Source organism: Oculina patagonica, chromosome 7 (assembly GCF_052425735.1).
Source record: "Oculina patagonica isolate OP01 chromosome 7, crgOcupat, whole genome shotgun sequence".
In the NCBI taxonomy this organism is placed as follows: Eukaryota; Metazoa; Cnidaria; class Anthozoa; order Scleractinia; family Oculinidae; genus Oculina; species Oculina patagonica.
The window spans coordinates 20,808,408-20,830,419 of record NC_135764.1 but is presented as its reverse complement, the minus strand read 5'-3'; the positions used below and the strand labels follow the sequence as shown (position 1 = coordinate 20,830,419).

Below are 22,012 nucleotides of genomic sequence, written 5' to 3'. Positions count from 1 at the left end.
TCTCGGGTAGAAGGGATGTGAATTCTGCATGAAAACCGCAATAATGTAATCGTTGTAATATTCATTGTTTGAATTGGAAGTAAGGGTTATCTGATTACAATTAGCAGTCCGAGATGTTGTCATTAAAAGAGAGATCGGAATTAAAGCAGCCTATAACCGTCTCTCTGAAGTGATTCGGTAAAGTTCACTTTTTAGCAATACAGGGCCCGAGGGAGAGAGAGAGATCTTATTGCCGAAAAAAAAAAAAATGACATGCGATGAAATCCGAATATAGAGGCCAAAATGGACAACAAAACCTGCATTGAAATAGTTGTGAATAAACCCTTCTTGCTTGCTTGCTTACAGGAACCGTTATTTCTTAAATTAATTTGTTGCCCAAAAAAGTCAATGCACTATATTCTTTTACTTGAGAAATAATTTTATTTATCCATTTTAGTTCAGTAAAAATTAAGGTATTTTGGAAAGCCGATTCATATTGTTTACCCTGCTTTAAAGATGATTTCCAGTCCGTACTGCGCAGACTCAGGGTTTGTTTTCATTTTTGTTTTGAATTCGTTAAAACGTTACACTTCGATGATAGCGGACATGAAGTTTTTTAGTTCGCCATTACGGATCGTTTCGTTCAAGAATTCACGATGAGCTAAAACGTCCGTTTGAAATACCGTCGAGCTTCTTTTACTCGTTATTATTGTTTTGCAAGGATATCTGGCGTTAATAATGAAGAAAAAGGTAAGTTTTGTCACGGAATTTTTATTTTTGCTAGTAAACATTCTTTTGTTTGTGAGACTCACAAACATTGCAGGCGGAGATTGCGCAGTACGGACTGGAAAATCGTCTTTAACGTTACTAAAAGCATGTGAAAAGTTAATAAGGGGTATATAATTTCGGTTATGCATATGAACTTCAACAAAACAACAGGTGACTGCTACGGTTAATGAACCAAATCAACAATTTCTATGTTAGATTTTTCTATTTTTCTATCTCTTTAACAGCGAATGCGAATAAATAAAATTAAACCAAATAATCAATTTTTCCTCTCCTTACATGTAGCTTTCATTTGAACGATCACATGTCGCTTGCGTTTCTTCACTGGTGTCGTAAAAGTTAGAACTGCAACACGCCACTTTTATTTTTTTGCTGGAAGTGAAAGTATCAGTAAAAACGTTATTTGAAAGGTAAGAAGGCGTATGGTTGGCATAATCGGGAATCGTCCGGATGCCCCCTAAGTTGTTACTGCTAGCACTGGGAAAATTTACAGTAAAGAAAATTGTCGGTTGCACACTTGCTTTTAAGGTTTCATTTTTTCACAGCACTTTTATGCTTTGATTAATACTCCGTATAACTCAATTCCATATAGATAAATTCCATATTTGCGAGAGGAGTTCCTGCCTGTTTGAACAATCCTAAAGTAACGGAAAGCTCCCACTTCACCTCCGACAGTCCACGTTCCTGTATAGTACGGAAAGGGGCCACTGTGCATTGGCTGGTTACTACTATTTTTTGTTTTAATATCCTTCCAGTCCTTTCCATCAATAGACCCTTGGAGCTTCCGGCGACAAAGGATTGAATCGCCTTCTTTCTTCCCATGTCTTAAAGCGTAGTGAGTGAGAAACAAGAGGTAATCCTTGCCTAAATCAACACACCACCAGGAATCTTGCTTTTCAGCCGTTCCACAGCTTCGTGTTTTCCCCTTAACAAGTTTGTAGGTTTGGTGGTTGACTACGTCATTTGCATTCCCTGGCCCATCAGATGATCTGGTGGCAACGACTTCTGATGACTTCTCTTTTTTTAAGGAACAGATAACTCCGGGCTTTTGAAAGTCCTCATCGCTGGGTAAGAAAGTTCCTGTGTCATAACAAAAAAATAATTTTGTAAAGAATGCTTAAAAAAGGAATTCAGAAGACAATTAGCGGATACCTTTTCTTCCTCTTTTCTCACCCTTCGTCACCAAGATTCGCTGTATCTGAATGGTTACGTTGTGCTGGTATCATTAAACAGATCCTGCATAACGTTATAACCAACGAGAGTGCACAGTGAAGGTGATTAGACACTAGCGCCCAAGTTTTAGTCTGGTCGACCGTTTTTACTGCATTCGAATCGACCTTATCCAGAGACTAACGATTCGCACCGCTTATTACGTTAAATATTTAAGAATTAGACTACGAACCAGATTTTTTTATGAGCTATTAGCATAACCCAGCTGCCGTCTGTTGTCTGCTGTGTAATCTGATTGGCAAGACAGGTGTCGTCTATTGATCGGTAGACGGCTCTCGAAGCGCGCGCTTAGTTTTCGCTTAATATTAATCAACAATTAGTCTGTAATAGTAATATGGATAAATAACAGCTTTATTAAAATCAAACCCGCCGTCAATTCCATTAGAAAGGCGTTTGAATAGCATAATATTTTCGCCCTCTATCTATCATGTGTCAAAACAGATCAGATGGCCGGCGAAGAATTCGGGAAGAATTCTGAATTTCTTGCAATCTACGTTCTTTCCAGAGCCTAAATGAAGCAATCATAGAAGAGATGTCTTTCGCAATTATATACTTCGATAGTAATTCGCTATCCGCCGCTTATATTTCTCGGCAGCCTGAATAATTTTGTAGTGAAAATCAGGGTCTCATTGTCGGATCTTCGCCTAATAAATTCAATTTTGGACCATTTTTTGGATACCTTCAATCTGTTTTTCACTAACTAAAGCAAAACTGTTTGGAATCTATCATTTTTCGAACCTTTCGAGAATCTCGGCCCCAAATTGTGCTCTGCACGCCCTATTTTGTTGTCAAGAATGCGTCCCCTCCATTCAAAGCCTTTGCCCAAACTAAAATTGTTGTCCGACTCATGCGGGAGGTCTCATTCGGCGAAATCTATTTTCAGTAATAGTGCGCTTCGCTATTGCGCGCGTGAACTCGTAAGATCCCATTTTCTCACTTCTAACCGATGAATGTGAGAGAAGTGTTTCCTAAATGTTCCAGCTGACGTTTCACAACGCGTAGGATTCTGTTTTATGGAAACGCCAACATATTTTTTCAAGTTTTCCGAACTTTGTCTAACGCTGAGTTACAGGTTATCTCATTTTCGTGGTCTATACCCTCATACCTCTCGACCAAGGATCGCACGAGAGCTCTCTCAGCTAGCATAACTTTTGTTTGGTCTATAACTCACGGACATTACCTTTTATTTTTTTTCTACAAGGATACGTTACTCATATATGGAAATATTTCCTGTATTCAAAGTTGGTACTTACTGCTCACGAAGTTCTTGCAATTGGCGATTTGCTCTTCTAACGTTTTGCAAAAAGACTGCTTCTCGTTTACTTCGTCTTGAAGTCGGTCTATTACAGAAGAGTTGTAAATTGCATTTTTCAGGAGTTCATCATTTTCTTTATTTTTTTTATTCACTGTTGACTCGATTTGACGTTTCTCGTTTGTTAGGTTTTCCTTCTCATCTTCAAGGTTTTTCTTTTCCTCTTTTAGCTTTCTTTTCTCCTCCATTAACTTATTAATAAGATCAGAAGATTTTCTGTTTTCCTTCTTGAGATTGTCTTTAGTTTTCTCGATCTCGTTTTTATCCTTCTTTACTTGTTCATATCCTTTCTTTAACTTTTTGATTTTCTCCTCCATTTTGTTTTTCTCCTTTTCAAAAGTCTGCCTCTCTGTGTTGTGGTTTAACTCAAGTCGGTTGATTTCAGACTCCTTTTCTCTCCTTAATGCGTTGAGTTTATTATTCAAACTAGAGCAATGTGGACAAGACTGGCTTCCTAAAATTAACAACGTTGGATTAGTTTCTAAATTATTTTGGCGTTGCAGTCGACAGTTTCCGGCACTTTCCTAGACTAAGATTTTGATGGGTCATTTAATATAACCACTCTTTATCATTTGATGCTACAATGATGGTGTCAAACAAATGCCCAATTGTAAGTAAACACGTTGTTATCATTTTTTTTTTACCATTGGGTTACCATAGCAATAGTATAACCTTCTAAAAACACGCTTTATAATTTTAGCTTTAACTGCTAATGACTCAAAAACGAGCTCGGTGACCCTATTTTTATTATTAAATTTTGATCAGTACGACAAGGTGTAACTTTTGACAAAGTTTAAAACAATTCCACACATAGAGTTTAGAGCCACCTTAAACGTTTGCCGAATGTTGTCACTTAAAAATTCGATAATAAATCAAAGTGGCTCTGGGCCACTGAACTCGGATAATTAATTATGATGCAAGAATCAAGAACCGCAAACTGACAAATTAAGATTTGCTAGATTCAGATTACGTTATTAACTTCAATACGTCCAAAATATTCCAAAATAGAAAAAAAGAACCACGAGTTTGTACCAGCGGACTTGTTTTTCAGTTGTAGGCAGATAAAGCTAATCATAACGTGTTCACCAGTTATTGGACATATGTTTAATACCATAATTGTTGCGTAAACTGAAAAAAAAATCCTTGCATTGATCCGTCAAGGTTAAGGTGCTAAAAAATGCAGGAAACTCCAAGTAATATGATACGACGGTCCGTTACCGGTTCGATAACATTGCTCTTTTTCTACCGAATGCCCAGTGGCCATGACGAGGTAGGGGGATTAACGGTTAGCATACCAAAACAATGCATTGTAAAGACATACGAGTATGGTAAATACATTTCTTCCTAAAGATTAAACCATATAAGAAAGTTGAAAATATCCATGCACTGAAACTAGTGCACCTACTTAACTCAGCTGTTTAATGTTCAATAATGTTATTTTCCTAATGTACCTGTGCTACTAAGTCTTTCTCGTAGATCTGCGCTGTTTTCTCGTTCCATGCTTAGTTCGGATCTCAATACGCTGTTTTCTATTGTGAAAGAAAAGTGGGAAAACAGTTACGTGACAGTGCAGCTACACAGTAGAGAATTGATTTCAATCATTGATTTTAATTTGCAAACTGGAACAAGTAGGCTCTTACCGATAGTGCTAGCACTTTTTGGGCATTATTTGGCTTCGCGGCCAGCATTTATTTTTACATTTTATCCCAAAAAGCACTGCTAGCATTATCTTGGATTTTCGACTGACTATTTGTATAATTTTGTGTTAAAAAGCACAATCTGACTTTATTTATGGCGTCCAAAGATGCATTATGCCCTCATTTAAGTCAAAGCAGCCGAGGAGGTCTGCGGAATAGGTTTTATACGCCAGTGGTTGCCTTCTTGAAACCCAGTTTATCACACTCGTTCCAAGATTACGACATCCTCACGTTGTCATCGAGGAACAGTGGAAGTCAGCCAGCGAAGGCAGAGATAGCTCGAGAGCGTACTCTGACATCAAACATTGATCGTTACATTTTATTGTTGAAAAATGTAACTGAAAATCTAAAAAATATAATATTTTATGTTTAAAAATTCGGAAAAAGTGGGCATTTTTATGTAACCCAGCATTATTTTGGCACTTTTTTGGCAAAAAACGAGCACTTCTTTTAACATTTAATGCTTTTTCTACGAACACTTTCGGTAAGAGCCTAGGAACAAGACTAAAACAATAAAAAGACCGTGTTCGCTTCTTAAATTAAGCAAAAGTCGAGAGCTTCTAATTGTAATAATCAACTTTTAAGATTGATAATTGTTTTTGGTCAGTAAGTTTGATACCCTTACTAACTTTTGAAGTATTATTCACTTCAAATAAAAACACTTTTCAAGTGTCCGTTGTCCGTCTTAGAGAGGTGTCTGTGTTATAGGGAAAAAAAAGCAGGGTCCATCACCAGGTGTCCGTCGTATAAAGGTGCCCGTCCCGTTAAGAGAGAGTTAACTGTACGCTACAGTCAACTGTCTCTAAAACGGACACCGTAGGGACCGGCTCCAACTTTCCGTTTTAGAGAGGTGTCCGTCTAATAGGGAGTTTAGTTAAAGTAAAATGACTGGGAAATAGCAGGGATGGGGCCAACACCAGGTGTCCGTCTTAAAGAGGTGTTCGTCTTAGAGAGGTGTCCGTTAAGAGAAAGTTGACTGTATAACATTAACCAGGAGTAGCAAGCTTTCACTTTCAACGACAAACTTTATCTTTATCAATAAAAAGTTATCTTTTTTCCCTAGCCAATCACTGGTTGCCAGAATATACCAGTGAAACGGATATGTAGCTGGCCGCCTTTCGTTGTTTGAAAAATAATCAATTATCCACCACTATCCACCTCAACTTCGGTGAATAATAGTTGTTAGCTATTCACCTTCACTTTAATTTCCGTATAGATAAAGTCACTTACCGGCTTTTAAAATTGTACTTATGAGATGTGAATGAGCTTTCTCAATTGCTTCCTTAAAGATGTCATAGGCTTTTGCACCTCTTTTTGGTATTGTATCTAACAACATTTCACATTTTTGGTGTCGAGTTAGATCCTTCGCCTTTATCTTTTCTTCGTCTCTTTCACTTAACAAATGTGAACCAGACATCGCGAGTAACACTTCTTCAGGATCCATGTCTTGCACGAGCACCTCTCTGACACTCTTCAAGATTTTTCTATGTTCTTCATCCATTGGTTCGTCATGATCAGTTGATATGTTTGGTCTGCCGATCATCGTTCCCGTTGGCATTTTGCTGAACCTGTTTTAAAAAGAAAACACGATGAGAGTGAAACAAGTACGTTGTTGCATTAAGTAACGTTTTATACAATTTGCCTCGCAATTTTGGTCCAAGAAAAGTGCAAAAGTTTTTGCTCGGGGAAACACGGAATCTTGGTGCAAGGAAGCGGCAATCGTGTAATCCTACTTCGTGTAATATACTAGCCATGTATTACAGGATGCTTTACACAGTCAATGTCTCAAGCCAGCAGCTTTTTCGCAACAATATCGAGAGACGTTAAATCCACGAAAATCATTTAAACGGACTGTTTTTGTTATAACTAAATGCTGATAACCGCCCAAAATTTAACTGTCATCTGAGAACTGAGGTCTGCAAAATACAATAATAGCTAAGAAATGGGCTTTAATTTTGACTGACTATTCGAGAAATCGTCGAAATTTAAGGGATAACTTAGATTCCTGCAGCCCCATCTAGAGTGCACCCAGAGCCTCAGTCTAATGTAACAGCGACGAAATACATCCAGAAATTATTTTGATCCATTTACCCATGGAATTGTCTTTCTCGTTCTTTCTTTTCTGCTTTCTTTGGCCTTTCAGTGTTGAAAAAGTTACGACCTTAACCTCAGGGAAGACGGGAAATTTAAAATTATTCTGTGAAACCTACTGTGGCCTAACGATTAGCTTGAATAAACTCCGGATCGAGCAGTCTGTGTTTGAGCCCTGACCGCGCGAGTGACGTCATGACTCAGACAAGACTCAGACAAACAAACCGTAATGGCGGACGATTTTCCTAAAACACTCTTTAAAGCAGCCGGTATTTCTAAATCACTGACATATGATGAAAACTTGGCCTAGATTCATTCTATTTCTCTCAGAACATGCTGATGTTTTTTGAGCCTCGTAGCGGTTATGTTTATTTGCATTCTCTAGCAAGAAACCAGTGTAAATACTTGCTAGGAATTGTTGGTCACTAGGTCCGTGAAAGCTTAAAAACTTTTAAACCTCATACAAAGTTAAAGTGTATAACTCGTTGTAGTATAAATTATATATATATTTTTTTAATTTGAACAACATAATCGAGTTATAGGGTGCTTTCTATTCGACCAAAAATTCCGGAAATTTCGGAACAAGGACGAATGGTACAGAAGTTTCCTGGGAGTGTCGACTTTTCGAAACGCGAACCATTCAACCGAAAACCCCGGAAATTCCAGAAGCAAAATCAAATGGAACTGAAAGTTACCGGAAATTTTTTTCGAAAATTTGGGTCTACCTTGCGAGGTTGTCCTCTTTTCCGGAAATTTTAGAAAAAGCGACCATTTTACACTCAGCCCAAGTTCCTTCGGCGATTTGTGCGGCTGAAAGCAGCTACATGTGTTAACCCTTAACATGCTAAGCCCGGATTTTTCCAGGATTTGGAGGAATAGCCATTCTGCCACTTATGACGTCACCAATTTATACGTCAGCAGATTTTTGAGATTTGCATCTTATAGAGCTGGGATAGATCTTTCCATAGGACTGTCCATCTTCAATATTTACTGCATTCCGACAGAGCTAATCGAAAGTTTTTGGTGTAAAATTGGTGCTAAAACAGGCCAAAATACCCGTACTTGATCATGATCTCCTTTCCTAGGATTTTCCATTGATTCAGGTCAAAACTTTTCAGGCCAGTAGAAAGGGTGCACAGAGTAAAAGATATAGAGAATAAGAAAGCAGAGAAAAACGAAAAGGAAAAGAGCAAGGACAAAAAATTGGAACGGTTAAGCAAAAAAAAAAAAAAAAAAAAAAAAAAAAAAAATGGCTTATGTGCACGCGCCAAAGTAAAATATTGTACATTTTTACATGGTAATTACATCAAAATCTTCCTGCATTGTCAGAAAGTGCATTTTTAGCAAATTTAGAGAAAATTTGGACCGTAGAGCCAAGAAAATCGATTAACGGTTAAAAAAAACGCACGTTTTTGGGAGTAATTTCAGCAAGGAAGCATTCTTGAAACTCCAAATAAAAAACTTATGTGAACTTGGTTGTTTTTCGTTGTTGTTTTGCAGGCGGCAGCAAAGAAATGTACAAATATTTATAACGCGCGTGCAGGCTACGCCATTGTTTTGCTCACTAAACTTTTTTTTTTTTTTTTTTTTTTTTTTATTCATTCACAAAAACAATAACACTTATTACACGAAAAGAAACTACGTAAAAAATTACTTACATTAACAACATACAAGAAAAGAAAAATTAAATAAATAAATAAAAGGGCGACTCCTCTGCCTAAAAATGTTTCCTTTTGCCTATTATTACATCAGTTCATTATTATTATTTTTTAACAAATATTATACGCGATAGCTACTTCATATAGTTCAGTTTGATTAACAGCAGTTACTAATAATTAATATTTAATCCTAAATGTTATTTATAGTTAATAGTTGATAATAATTGATGATAATTGGTGCAGAAAGATAACCTAGATAAGTAATATAAAACAGAAAAAGTATATTTATCTCTCAAATGCACTTTGGCCTTGGTTCGCTTAAAGAAGGTTAATATACGAGGGAGTTTTTTTTTTTTTTTTTTTTTTTTGCAAAAAAGACTACGTAATGTCGAGAAGTGGAAGTAAAAGATTCCATTTCTTAGAGGTAGTATCTAGGTTGTTGGACTCTATATGAAACTGCGATTTAAGGGACACAAGAAAAGTTGTTAAAACCGGGATCTTCTTGTTGACTCTGCAGCTCCATATATAATGTCTTGCCAGAAGAAAGCAGAAATTTAATTGAAGTGAAAACTTGGTGGTGTCTGGTCTCAGACCCAGATATATGGCGGAGTGTTTTGGATAGTCTATCGTTATTAGGTTGACCTGTTTAAGTTTTTCAGTCAAAGTTTCCCAAAAGGTTGCTACTATTGTACAGTTCCAGAACAGGTGGATCAGGTTTTCGGGATGGTTGGTACAAAAAGAGCAGTTTGGGTCCTGCTTTATATCAATTTTTGTTAGGAAAAGGTTCGTTGGTAGAATACGATGAAGAAATCTGAATTGGAAGTTTATGAGTTTTGTGCTTTTTGTGCAACTAGCTGCCAGACAATAGGCACTAGTCCAGTCAGCAGGACATCTTTCATCAGATTTAATACTGTCGTTCCATTTCTCTTGGCATCTTAAAGGTGCGGTTCTTTTGGAAGAGAGGAGCTTCTGGTATACAACTCTGTTCGCTTTATCGTTCTTAATAAAAGTCTCGGAAAAGGTATCGGGATTTTCTATGCTACAAGGTTCTTTGCCAAGACAGTTAGAGTTGAAATGGTGCCGAAGGGCAGAAATAAGGCCTAGATACTTTATAGGTTGTATTCGTATATTGTAAGTGCTGATAAGATCTGCAAGAGGGAGAGAACTGCGCGAGTCCGTCATTAACTGGCCTACCTTAGTAATTCCATGTAGGAAAGGATGTTTGTAGAAAACCGGTCTGTTTTCGATTCTAATTAGTGAATTATGCCATATGTGTTGTTCCAGAAATTGCTTCTCGGTTTTGATTTTGTCATCAAAGTTAGCCTCTGACCATATTTCTAAAATTTCTTGTAGAAAAGGGTCTTGGACCGATATCGACTTTGAAATGTCACGTTTATGTAAGTTGCATCTGAAGATTAGTTTGCCGCCATACTTCCCAAGTTCAAGTTCAAAAAATTCTTTCCATTTTCCGCGGTTAGAGTCGTCAAGATATTTTTTAATCCAAACAGTCTTGAGCGATTTGGTAAAAGAAACAATGTCAACCATTTTTAAACCTCCGTTTTTATAGTCGTTTATCATGACACTTCGCTTAATCTTATCACCCTTATTGTCCCAAAGGAAGCTGTAGAAGAGATCGTTTACTTCTTTGATGATTTTATGATTTGTCGCCAAAGGGGCTAGAATGTACGTAAGTTGAGATGCTGCTAGACTTTTGATTACTTGGATTTTGCCGAGTAACGTTAGCCGGCGATATTTCCAATTGCTTAAAATGTTTCTAATTTTGTCCGTTTTTTCCCTATAATTTATGTTTAATGTGATGCTAGGATCAATAGAAAGCCAGACGCCGAGGGCCTTAACTTTCTTTTCTGGCCATTTAAAGTTCTTCTCAGGAAAAAGTTTTTCCTTATTTCCCACCATTGATCCAATCCATAGAGCTTCGGTCTTTTTGCTGTTAAGTCTGAGACCAGACATACTTCCAAAAGTTTCGATCGTCCTAAGTGTGGCGCATAATGACTCCCTAGTGCCGTTCAGAATGAAGGTTGTGTCGTCTGCGTACTGGCTTATTTTGATTTCTGAGTTGTTTACATGTATTCCTTTTATGCTCTTGTTCGATCTGATTGCTTTAGCTAAGATTTCAGCAGATAATATAAATAGATAAGGCGAAAGAGGGCAACCTTGCCTAACGCCCCTTTGTATTCTGAAAAAACAGCTCCCCCAGCCATTGTTTAAGACACAGCTTTCGATGTTATTGTAAAATGTTTGAAACCAGCTTATCAGAGAAGGGCCAAACCCAAAATACTGGAGCGTGCGCTCAATAAAAGACCATTCAAGCGAGTCGAAGGCCTTTTCAAAATCTATAAAAAGCAATAGCCCTGGGATATTTTTTTGGGAAGCATGGTTAATGATGTTATCTATCAATCTTATGTTTTCTCCAATAAATCGACCCTTTAGGAAACCCGTCTGGTCGTTGTTGATAAGTTTTTGGATAACTGATTTTATTCGATTTGCGATAGCTTTTGCGGCTATTTTGTAGTCGCAGTTAAGGAGAGACAGTGGTCGCCAATTCTTAATTAAATGTGGTTCTGCGTCTTTTTTTGGTATGAGTTTAATGATTCCGCGTCTTTGTGTGATCGAAAGACTTCCTTCATCATATGAATAGTTGAGAGCACTTATCAGAAGGGGAGACACGTCTTTCCAAAACGTTTTGTAAAACTCAGCTGGGAGTCCGTCTGTTCCAGGGCTTTTGTCCCGATCCATGCTTTTTAGCGCTTTTAGACACTCTTGTTCTGTTAAATGACCTTCGCAGCTCATTGCCTCATTGTGGTCCAGAACCGTGTCATTTTCAGATTGGAAAAAAGCGCTTTCGCGTGGTATCACATTTTTCTGGGATGTGTAGAGCTCTTTATAAAAGGTTTCACATTCAGCAAGGATTTCTCTGTCGGATGTGACAAATTCTTGATCGGTGATTTTAAGCTGGCTTATTGTACTCAGTTTGAAGTGTCTTTTCTCAAGGTTGAGAAAATATTTAGTGTTTTTTTCACCTTCATTGTACCATTTAATTTTGAATTGCGGTTGTTTCGCCTACGAGTTGTTTCGCTAACGACCAGTTCGCTAACGAGTTAGGTCGATTCGCTAACGGCTAAAGTCGTTTCGCTAACGAGCTGTAGATCGTTTCGCTAACGTATTAAGTTAATACCTTGACGTCTCTTTTAGTTCTTTTTCATCAACAGAATAAGACAATCGAACTCACGCTCTTGCCGAAAAACAAACTCGAATCGCTTCAAAAAGTTAAGCTTGCAAGACTTAAAGCCACCATTTTGTTTCCCAGAAGGCAAATTGTGCAGTGTAAATTCAAATTAGTATTTCTACTTTTCAGAAGCGATTCTAGTTTGTTTGTTTTTTGTTCAAGATTAACGCTAGTAAATGAAAACAACAAAGTAATCAAAGTAACTACATTTTATTACAAATCAAACTATTTACAAACATTTTATAAGTCCTAAACACGGAAGCCTTACTCCTATTTACAATCAGTGAATTATTGAGCACGAGCTGAGTTGTCACGAGCCGGGCCGTTAAGGCGGGCGCAGGTCTTCAGGAGCTGGTCGATGGTCTTCTGTTTCTTATCGTACTTGTCCCAGCTATCCAACAGCTTTGCCTGAAGGTTCCTGTATTTCTTTATCTGGATACGCTTAAGTTTTTCGGCAGACACGAGCCTAATTGCAACTGCTGTCAGTTTAGCCTCTTTATCGAGAAGCTCAACCAGGGTATATAATGGCAATCCGGAGTGGCCACCGGCTCGACGATTGAGTGCGTTGTGCCACCCCTCAGTGTCGTTGTTGGTGCGGATGGGCTGTTTGAAGACGTTCCAGTTACGGGGAGGGAAGTCTGAACTCCCGATCCACTGATTCTTCATGTAGTCGACCAGTTTCTGTAAAGGCTCTGTCTCTGCCTGGAGTGTGAGTCGCTGGAACTTAATCGATTGTTGAAAAAAAAGCTGGGTGAAATAAACTTTTGATGACGTATAGTAGTCTACAATGTTGATCAGTCTTTTACGTCACGCGGAGGACTGGGACTTGACTTTCAGTCCTTTTTCGGACAAACATGGAAACATATTTAACTACGGTATGTTTTAAACTGTCGTGTTTACGTCGCTGAATTTGATGTCATCGTCAAACTCAACGGGTTTTTAATGTGGATTGTTATGTTCTATTAGTACATATTATAAAATATGAATCTTCGTAATACGTTAGCGAAACGACCTACAGCTCGTTAGCGAAACGACTTTAGACGTTAGCGAATTGACCTAACTCGTTAGCGAACTGGCCGTTAGCGAAACAACTCGTAGGCGAAACAACCGGTTACCTTAATTTTACATCTCAAGATTGCCCCTTGGGTACGCACTTTGATTATCTCTTCTAGTTCGCTTTTGAATAACTCAAGTTGTTGTGTTTTATTTGTTTTTTGCGTTTCGCTGACGGCAGCCGGCTGTTCCAGTTCTTTCTCTAGTAAGGCAATTTTTTCCTCTAGCTCATGCTGTTTATTCAAAGTTTTGCGCTTTTTGGCGGCAGCGAAGCTAAGGGATTTTTCCCGAGTTTTAAGTTTAATCATATCCCAAAGAAGCGCAGGGTTTATGGACTCATCGTTTTCGTATTCATTCTGTGTTTCACGGATAGTTAACCTTATCAAATCAATGTAGTCCTTATCGGCCAGAAGTGATGTGTTGAGTTTCCAAAAACCAGGCCCTCTTGGATTTGAGTGAAGAGATATATTTAATGTGATCATTGAGTGGTCTGTCTTAAAGCCCGGTAGAATGTTTGCAGAGATAATGCTGCACAGAAAACTTTGACTTGTTAAGAAGAAGTCTAATCTACAGAAGGCTGTGTTTGTCGCCAAGTATACCTTCTTTCTTCGGGGTTCAATATTCTCCAGGCATCAACAAGATCGAAGTTATCGCATATCTCATGAATGGTTTTTTGCGCGTTGTGATGTGTTTTGGGCAGGCCCCCTTTTTTATCTTTCTCTACATCAAGAACGAGATTGAAATCGCCTCCAATGATTATTTCTTCTCCTTCGAAATCTTGAAGGTGATCAAAGAGATTTTTAAAGAAAGCAGGATCATCATCGTTTGGGGCGTAAATGTTTGCTAGGGTTATGCTTTTTCCATTTGTTTTTAAGTCACACAAGATAAGGCGTCCTGAATCATCGGTATAGGTTTTTTTGATTTGAAGATCGAAGTTGTTATTAAAAAGAATGCTTACACCAGCTTTTTTGCTGGAGAAGGAGCTGAAAAGGCTTTTGTATCCCCATTCAGTAGCCCATAGGTGTGAATTTTCTTGCGAACAATGTACTTCTTGCAGCATGTAGATCGAATATTTTTTAGATCTGAGCCAATTAAAAGTTTCTCTTCTTTTAGCGTTATTCCCAAGGCCCCGTACATTGAGAGAAGCTACCGTGATTGTATTGTTATCTATATTGTGTTGAAATAAAAGGTGATATAATCGATATCTGCACTATTTGATTATTTGACAATAAAAGCGTTATGAACAGAACACATACGACATTGTTTTGCATACTGCTCAGAAATCGTATTTTTAAGCTTTGAAAGTAGAAATTGTATACTAAATATCTAGAAATATTTTGGCGAAGTACTTTGTATATCTGTGCATACTGGAGTCGACAAAAAAGTGTTGTAATAATACGAAAAGCACGTTGGTGGCACGAAAAAACACAAAAAAATACACATAAACATACTAAAGCGCGTGAGGTTAGGCAAATAATCAACAAATAAAGCATAAACAAAACTATAAAAAATCCTAATCAGTTTGGGTTAAGCGACTAGCGGGTCCGAATGGTGAAAATCGGATCGAGTAAGTATTGTCGGACAGCTAAGCCGCCCGCCACCTGTAGCATAGAGATTTATATATAAAGAAAGTAAGGTACGAGGTATAATTATTAAACACAGTTACTCATCTGCTTCGTCAGCTGCATCTAGACGTTTGCCGGGAGGCCAGAATTTGCCGTTTACAAACAGTTTGTCGGGCTGGCTCTTGCTGAAAGATGCTCTCATGCCCTGTCGTCGTGCTTCTTTGAAGACTGCCATTTGATCTTTCCGTCGCTTAATGATTTCCAGTGGAAGATCACGGAACATTTGGAAATCAGTATCTTCTAGTCGTCGCCCTAAAGAAAAAATTTCCTCGACATCTTTATATCGAAGAAATCTGGCAATGATTGGACGTGAAGCTGTGTCGCTATTCCGGCGGGTTGTGAGGCGGTGTACACGTTGAATTTCAACGTTGCGGGCGTTGCGGTAGCCGAGATCTTGTTCCAAAAAATTTCTGAGCACTTCTTCGGTGTCTTCTTCACGTGCTTCTGGGATATTGAAATATTTGATGCTTTCTCTCCTGGAATGGGCTTCAAGGTAGAGGTTCTTTGAGACGATGTCGTTCATTTTGGCAGTGATCTTCCTTTCGCTTGTTTTGCTCACTAAACTTTTTGGGTTGGCGACGTTGCTTGTAGTGTGCCTTTTGAAAGGTCCTTGTATTTGTGGCCATGATGTCATTCGTGGCGTTTATTTACAGTGCTCGGAATGCTTTTTATTTGCAAAAATATCGAGTTATATGTGCAGGAAACCGGCCACAGTGCATTAGTTTTTATGCACCGAAGAAATTTCCATATTAGACCCACTACCTGACCATATGCAAATTTTGTTTTGCCTTCCGTGCAGTCAACCGGAAAAGTTGGAAAATGCTGCTTTATTCGCCACTGCAATTTTCCGAAACTCAAACCAGAATTTTTGGTCGAATGGAAAGCGCCCATAGTTATAGCGACCTTTAGCTTGGACTTCTAAGAGACTTCAAGTACGAGATTAATTCAAACCAAATTCGTGTGACACGTATAATTAAGGCTGGTTCTAATATGATCGCCCCGATCGTCTTTGTCGCTTCTGTCGTTTGCAAAGTCTGAGGTGATTGGAGCAAGCAAACTTTTTGAAGCGACAGAGACGATCGGGACGATCATATGAGAACTAGGCTTTACTAGTGACACAAACCTTTTTCCTAACTTTTTTATGTGTTGGTCAGTAATAGGAAGGAGGATAGGATAGTTCGGGGATATAATTGTCTCAAAATTCCAAAGTCGTACTCGTACTCGATTTCGTACCGCTAGTCAAATCTAAAGGTCGCTATTGTGTGGAGAACAAAAAATGCACCCCCCCCCCCCCCCTACCTGCGTCAAAAGTGTTTCGACTGACAAACAAAACGGCAAGAAAACGCCTTGTGTGGCATTTCATGGTTTACTAGTTCCATCTACAACTAACAAGAATTATCACTTTCTTTCTTGAAACTCGCGCTTTTGGCCGGCAGTTTTGAGTAGCAATTTGAGGTTAACGTTCTTCACAACTATCTTTAGCACGGTGGTTATGTAAGTACTAATATAATTCGAGGTTTCCCTTGTCCCGCACTGGTGACGTAATCCGGGCAAGTTCTAGCAGGTCCTTGCTTGCTTTGCAAATATTTAATTGAAAGGTACAACGTCAGCGAATTTCATGACACGAAGGTTATTGTGTTTACAGTATTTATCCTAGTCCGCTGAAACATTTTTCTTTTATAGCATAAACATTTTCTATTTTCTTTGAGTCAAACGCTTCAAAATCCAACATTTGACAGAACAAAGGATTCGGAAAGTTTCCATTAGTAACTGATTCATAGCTTTTGAATCGAACATGACGTGAATTGAAGTCACGCCGACGTTATTTAATGCCTTATGAAAGTGAAAGTTACAAGGTCAGCACATTCCATGACACGAATGTAATCTTCCAACCCGTTAGAAATTTCCTTGAGTCAATCGCTTAAAAATAGAAGGTTTCACGCTAAAGTGCTTAGTTGAGACAAAAGTACTCGTGCAGAGCAAGAACTGCGCAGCGCAGTTAACTAGAGTTATATTCAGTGATATATCTCGGAACGAAATTGCATATAATTGCGAACACAATAGAGTATAGTATTCAGAAAACCCCAAGAAAAGAGCACACAATATTTGCTTCGCGGGGCTCTCCTTCCCTTAAGCCCGCCGCCACTGGCAACTAGCCGACAAGTAAAGATTTGTTGACGTCTGAAAAATAATCAGGCAGTGCGCGGCGGTCTTCACCCGCACTTTCGTCTCGAACTGCAAAAAAGAACGATCGGCACTTGGGACAAAGGTACAAGCTAAAATTAGTGACTTGTTTCACTTCGGTATTCCAAAAAAAATTGTAAAAATTTTTCAGCTGAAAATCATTCCCCTGTTATGGAAATTTGATTTTACGCTCTGTTAAAGTCAATATTTACATGCTACTGTTCAGGTGGTTATAGAAACCAATGCTTGTTTGATTCTTCGCTTTGGGTTTAATCTGTGGGGGCTGCGTCAAAAAAGACGCATTGAATCGATTCTACTGAACGCAATAAATTAAATCGCGGTGAAGTCAATCGAAAAATTCAACGCCTTCGTTAAGCGCCTTGGTTAAGCGAAAATAGCATCTTATTGAGAATGGTTGAAAGTGTTATTGTTGTTAGGGTTTATTTACTTATCACACTGAAAAACATTTATAGGCCTTAAGATAGCTTACGTTTGCGATTTTTGAGCATATTATGTATATTTCCTACTTAGTAGATCGACCTAGATTTGAATTCGATTCGTTCTCTGCTGTACAAGAAAGTAAACGTTGTGTTCATTGCTTTACTCTCCATCTCGCTATTAAACTCAGTCGTGAGTTTCCTGATCGTGGCCTATCGTTGAACAACATGCAAAGAAACGCTAGCTTCCTACCCAGACGTTCTTTGGGTGCGCGACGAGCCCAAAGAACGTCTGTGTAGGAGGCTATAGAAACGGGAGATCGAGATAAAAAATGTCCACAAACGCATCGATTCTGTAGCATTTCACCTGCTTGCCAAACTTAACGTAAACTGAACTTAAAGCAGTCCGAGTTTAGCTTTGAAAGGCCTAACTGAAGTTAGCATATGACAATAACTAAGCGTTAGCTATAGGTCAACTATTCTTAAAATCACTTACCTTTTAACTACAATATGTGTATAAGCCTCCGTCCGATAAAGAAATTCACTCTAATCTTGTGTTTGCGAGAGGTTGAACGAAGTCTTTTAGATGAAATCTGCAATAGCATCCAGCGCAGCAAGACAAACGTGCGACTGAAGAGGAAGAAAAGGTACAGCTGGGAGACTGGTAACGAGGAAGTGTGCCCCTTAACCTGTGAAGCCAGGGAACGAGCTCCGGCTCAGAGACACAGCAGGATCTGGCGCGAGAAGGGGAGAAATAGAATAAAACAAGCGCTACTTCCTCTTTTTTGCGTTATATTGAAGCGTTACAACCGATATACGATACTTCGCCGCCAGTAAGGTCTTAAGGCTGCTCTGACCATGAATTGTTTACACCGCTTAAGGCTTTAAATTAAATATAGGTGTCAGACATGTCTGTTTTCTTTACAACATTAAACTTCGTGAAAATGAACTTGTCCCTTTCGTTTATATCTAGTACAAGTCCTTTTTTAACTTCCCTGTTCTCTTTTGCTTTGTGGTCTAAGCGAGGATTTCTTGTTGAGTTAAACACTTTTAAGTGTTTAAGTATTAAAATACTAGAAATAGCTGAGACTAGGTTGCCCCCGAAGTTTCGACGATGTTTATCGGTTTTTCTTTGCTGTTCATCCTTTTCTACAATTCAGACATTCGATTGGAAATTAATTTTCTATTTTGGATGATTATTAATTATGATACGGTAAATCATTTAATTACAAGAACGCAACAGCATCTTGACATCATTTTGTCATGTTTTGCTGTGGTGGGGGATCTCAGCTAGACTCAAGCTAGACTTTAGAAAAAGTCCGTCGTCTTTATTAATAGGGACTTTAAGGTGGCTCGACCCAGTTTTTTTCTAGCGATACCTAACAACTTTGAAACCCTCATACTTAAAGGGATTGATGTCAATAACAAAACTACTACATCACATGCATTACACATAGACTGAACTTCAATATGATATAATTTTTTTGGCGATCAGAATGAATATCACGTGGCAATGACGTCACACAGGGTTTTGCTCTGAATCGAATTTTAAGCGGTAACTGCATTTTCTCTCGAGATCCTCCACGCTACGTATACCTTGGGTGTTTGCCTTCATCTCAGTGGAGTTTCATCGAAATCTACAAGAGGAATTTTGAAATAACTTGGAATTTCTTTTTAGATGGTATAATTTATGCGTAAAATAAAGTCAAGACTTCATATAAAGAAATTTGCTTCTTTTTTATGTTTAATGAGAGGATTTAGCCCCCATTCCTTTTAGAAATGTCCCATATACTACATCCAAACCTTTAGAAGAAAGTAGACTTGCGCGATTTCGAAAAATATGAAAATATCTTAATCGGAGTAGAGCTCAATGTTTAGCTCTATTTACCATTTTTACGGCTACTTTTGCAAAAAAGCGATTATTTCAAAAACCCGTCGATGAATTTTTTCCAAATTTTTTCAGGGTGACAAATAATCAGTACACCACACAATCCCTAAATTTCATGCTCATTGAAAATTTTTAAGGTTGTCTAAACTAAACGCAAAATTGAGTAAACATTGAAGCGATGTCGAAGTTTGAGATAATTTTGTGCTCTGGGATTTCCTTTTGTTTCGAGTTACGCAAAACATCGAATTCCTGTGCACCACGCGTGAAATGACTACGCTTGGCTACCTTGCGAAAGCTTTCCGAAATCTTTCCGAAATATGGAACAATGGAAAAGAAATTGTCACGCATTAGCTTTTCTTGTTGGGTCGACGTCTTGGCTGAAATAAAAGTTAAAAATGCCAAGAACAAGAATTGCAAAACACAAAAAGGCCGCAGTACTGAGTGCAACGATAAAGAGAATTAAACATTAAAAAGAAGAAAGTGTAAACGAGGTATGTTTCTTTTAAATTAATGAATTAATAAATACTGGACGCCAAATGCAGCTTGCTTATAATACGTGAAGTCTATTTTCTGTCCGTTTTACGTTTTTAAATGACTGAGGAGGCATAAAAAAATAACCGGCTTTGAGTTTGGTGTTGTGTGACTGCTTTCTTCAGTTGGAAATGTATTCATTCATCCATTATTGTTTACTTGAACTCGATGAGAATATTACCATATTCCGAACTATTTCGGAAAGCTTTCGGAGGGTAGCCAAGCGTGGTCATTACACGCGTGACGCACAGGAATTCGATGTTGTGTTTAAATCGAAACAATAGGAAATCCCAGAGCACAAAATTATTCAAAACTTCGACATCGCTTCCATGTTTACTCAATTTTGCTTTTAGCTTAGACAACCTTAGATATTTTCAATGAGCATGAAATTTAGGGATTGTGTGGTGTACTGATTATTTGTCACCCTGAAAAAATTTGGAAAAAATTCATCGACGGGTTTTTGAAATAATCGCTTTTTTGCAAAAGTAGCCGTAAAAATGGTAAATAGAGCTAAACATTGAGCTCTACTCCGATTAAGATATTTTCATATTTTTCGAAATCGCGGAAGTATACTTTCTTCTAAAGGTTTGGATGTAGTATATGGGACATTTCTAAAAGGAATGGGGGCTAAATCCTCTCATTAAACATAAAAAAGAAGCAAATTTCTTTATATGAAGTCTTGACTTTATTTTACGCATAAATTATACCATCTAAAAAGAAATTCCAAGATATTTCAAAATTCCTCTTGTAGATTTCGATGAAACTCCACTGAGATGAAGGCAAACATCCAAGGTATACGTAGCGTGGAGGATCTCGAGAGAAAATGCAGTTACCGCTTAAAATTCGATTCAGAGCAAAACCCTGTGTGACGTCATTGCCACGTGATATTCATTCTGATCGCCAAAAAAATTATATCATATTGAAGTTCAGTCTATGTGTAATGCATGTGATGTAGTAGTTTTGTTTTTGACATCAATCCCTTTAAGTATGAGGGTTTCAAAGTTGATAGGTATCGCTAGAAAAAAACTGGGTCGAGCCACCTTAAGATAGTCGACTACGGTTGACTACGACGGTCGGATGCGTATTTGGTAGACTGGGTCGAGTGCGTGTGTATTACACATGATAAAATTGCATGATGATTTCATTTGAGTACAACTTCTAGAAACTTTCACTTTTTATCATTGTTATTAAGCAGGTGTTTTTAAACCCCACTGTGGATTCAAAATTTAAATTATAAATGAATCCTGGTAGTTGTATTCAAATGTGGATATTGTGCAAATGTGCTATTGATATGTGTTTTTAGTCTAATTTCAAGAGGTGAATATAATGCGACATTTTGATTGGTCAAAAATATCTGTTTTTTAACGTTATCGTGTACTCACCTCACTTAGGGGTGAATATAGCATTTCAGGGCTTGTTTACTAAGCCACGCCATCTTTGCCATTATATTATTGAAAGTCCGACTCGATTAGTGTTCCCTTGTTCCCAACAATCTACCCACGAGTTCCTTTGTTCCCTGAAAATAATTTTAAAATATCCCCCGTTCCCTGAAAATAAATGCTCCAGTTCCCTTGTTCCCTAAAACCTTCCTGAGAGGGGCTTTTAACTAATGAATTGTAAAGTTAAGAGGATTGAAGGATGTAGCGGGGCTAAAAAGCGTTCAGTTACGTTTTTAATTGTCCATGCATTTGTCTGTATTTTCTCTGCAAATTTACATTCCAGTTCGGTGAGTTGACGCGGTTCGCGGGAAAAAATATAGACAAATGTATGGGAAATTAAAAACGTAACTGATTGCTTTCTAGCCCCGCTACATCCTTCAAACTTAGTGAATAAAAACTTTTGCCTAGAAGATGTCAAGATGGCATCGAAAACCGTGATAAGTCCTATTAGCTTCGAAACTGTCCTGATACGGTGTAATTCGCTAAAAGGCAGCAATACAAGGCAGTTATTGAAAACAATTCACCCTTCTTTGTGAAGGTATTTTAATTTTAAGGACTTCATAACCTTACCTCGGGTGTGTAGTTACAGGGTAACGAAATGAGGTCTATTTTATAATAATAATAATAATAATAATAATAATAATAATAATAATAATAATAATAATAATAATAATAATAATAATAATAATATTTAAAACTTATATTGCGCTTTTTCTATAAAAATATTCAAAAGCGCATTACAATAATTATTATTAAACTAAATTAAAAAGTTACACAATAAAAATGAATTTAAAATTACAATATTTACATATTAAAATTTCCAGAGTAATAGTGAAAGGTAGTAAAAAGTAAAAT

The 22,012-nt window shown here is 37.8% G+C and overlaps 2 protein-coding genes across 2 annotated transcripts; both read right to left on the bottom strand.

Moving 5' to 3' along the window:
• Positions 1-448: 448 nt before the first annotated feature.
• Positions 449-17,940, bottom strand: LOC144661540 (uncharacterized). The gene is made up of 4 exons (XM_078522346.1): positions 17,796-17,940; positions 6,235-6,572; positions 4,759-4,836; positions 449-1,845 (listed from the first exon to the last, which is right to left on the bottom strand). Exons 2-4 carry the CDS (start codon positions 6,560-6,562, stop codon positions 1,316-1,318), a joined length of 936 nt encoding a protein of 311 aa, XP_078378472.1. The 5' UTR covers positions 6,563-6,572; positions 17,796-17,940; the 3' UTR covers positions 449-1,315.
• Positions 13,630-15,312, bottom strand: LOC144659276 (uncharacterized). The gene has a single exon (XM_078519697.1). It carries the CDS (start codon positions 15,310-15,312, stop codon positions 14,716-14,718), a length of 597 nt encoding a protein of 198 aa, XP_078375823.1. The 3' UTR covers positions 13,630-14,715.
• Positions 17,941-22,012: the final 4,072 nt, after the last annotated feature.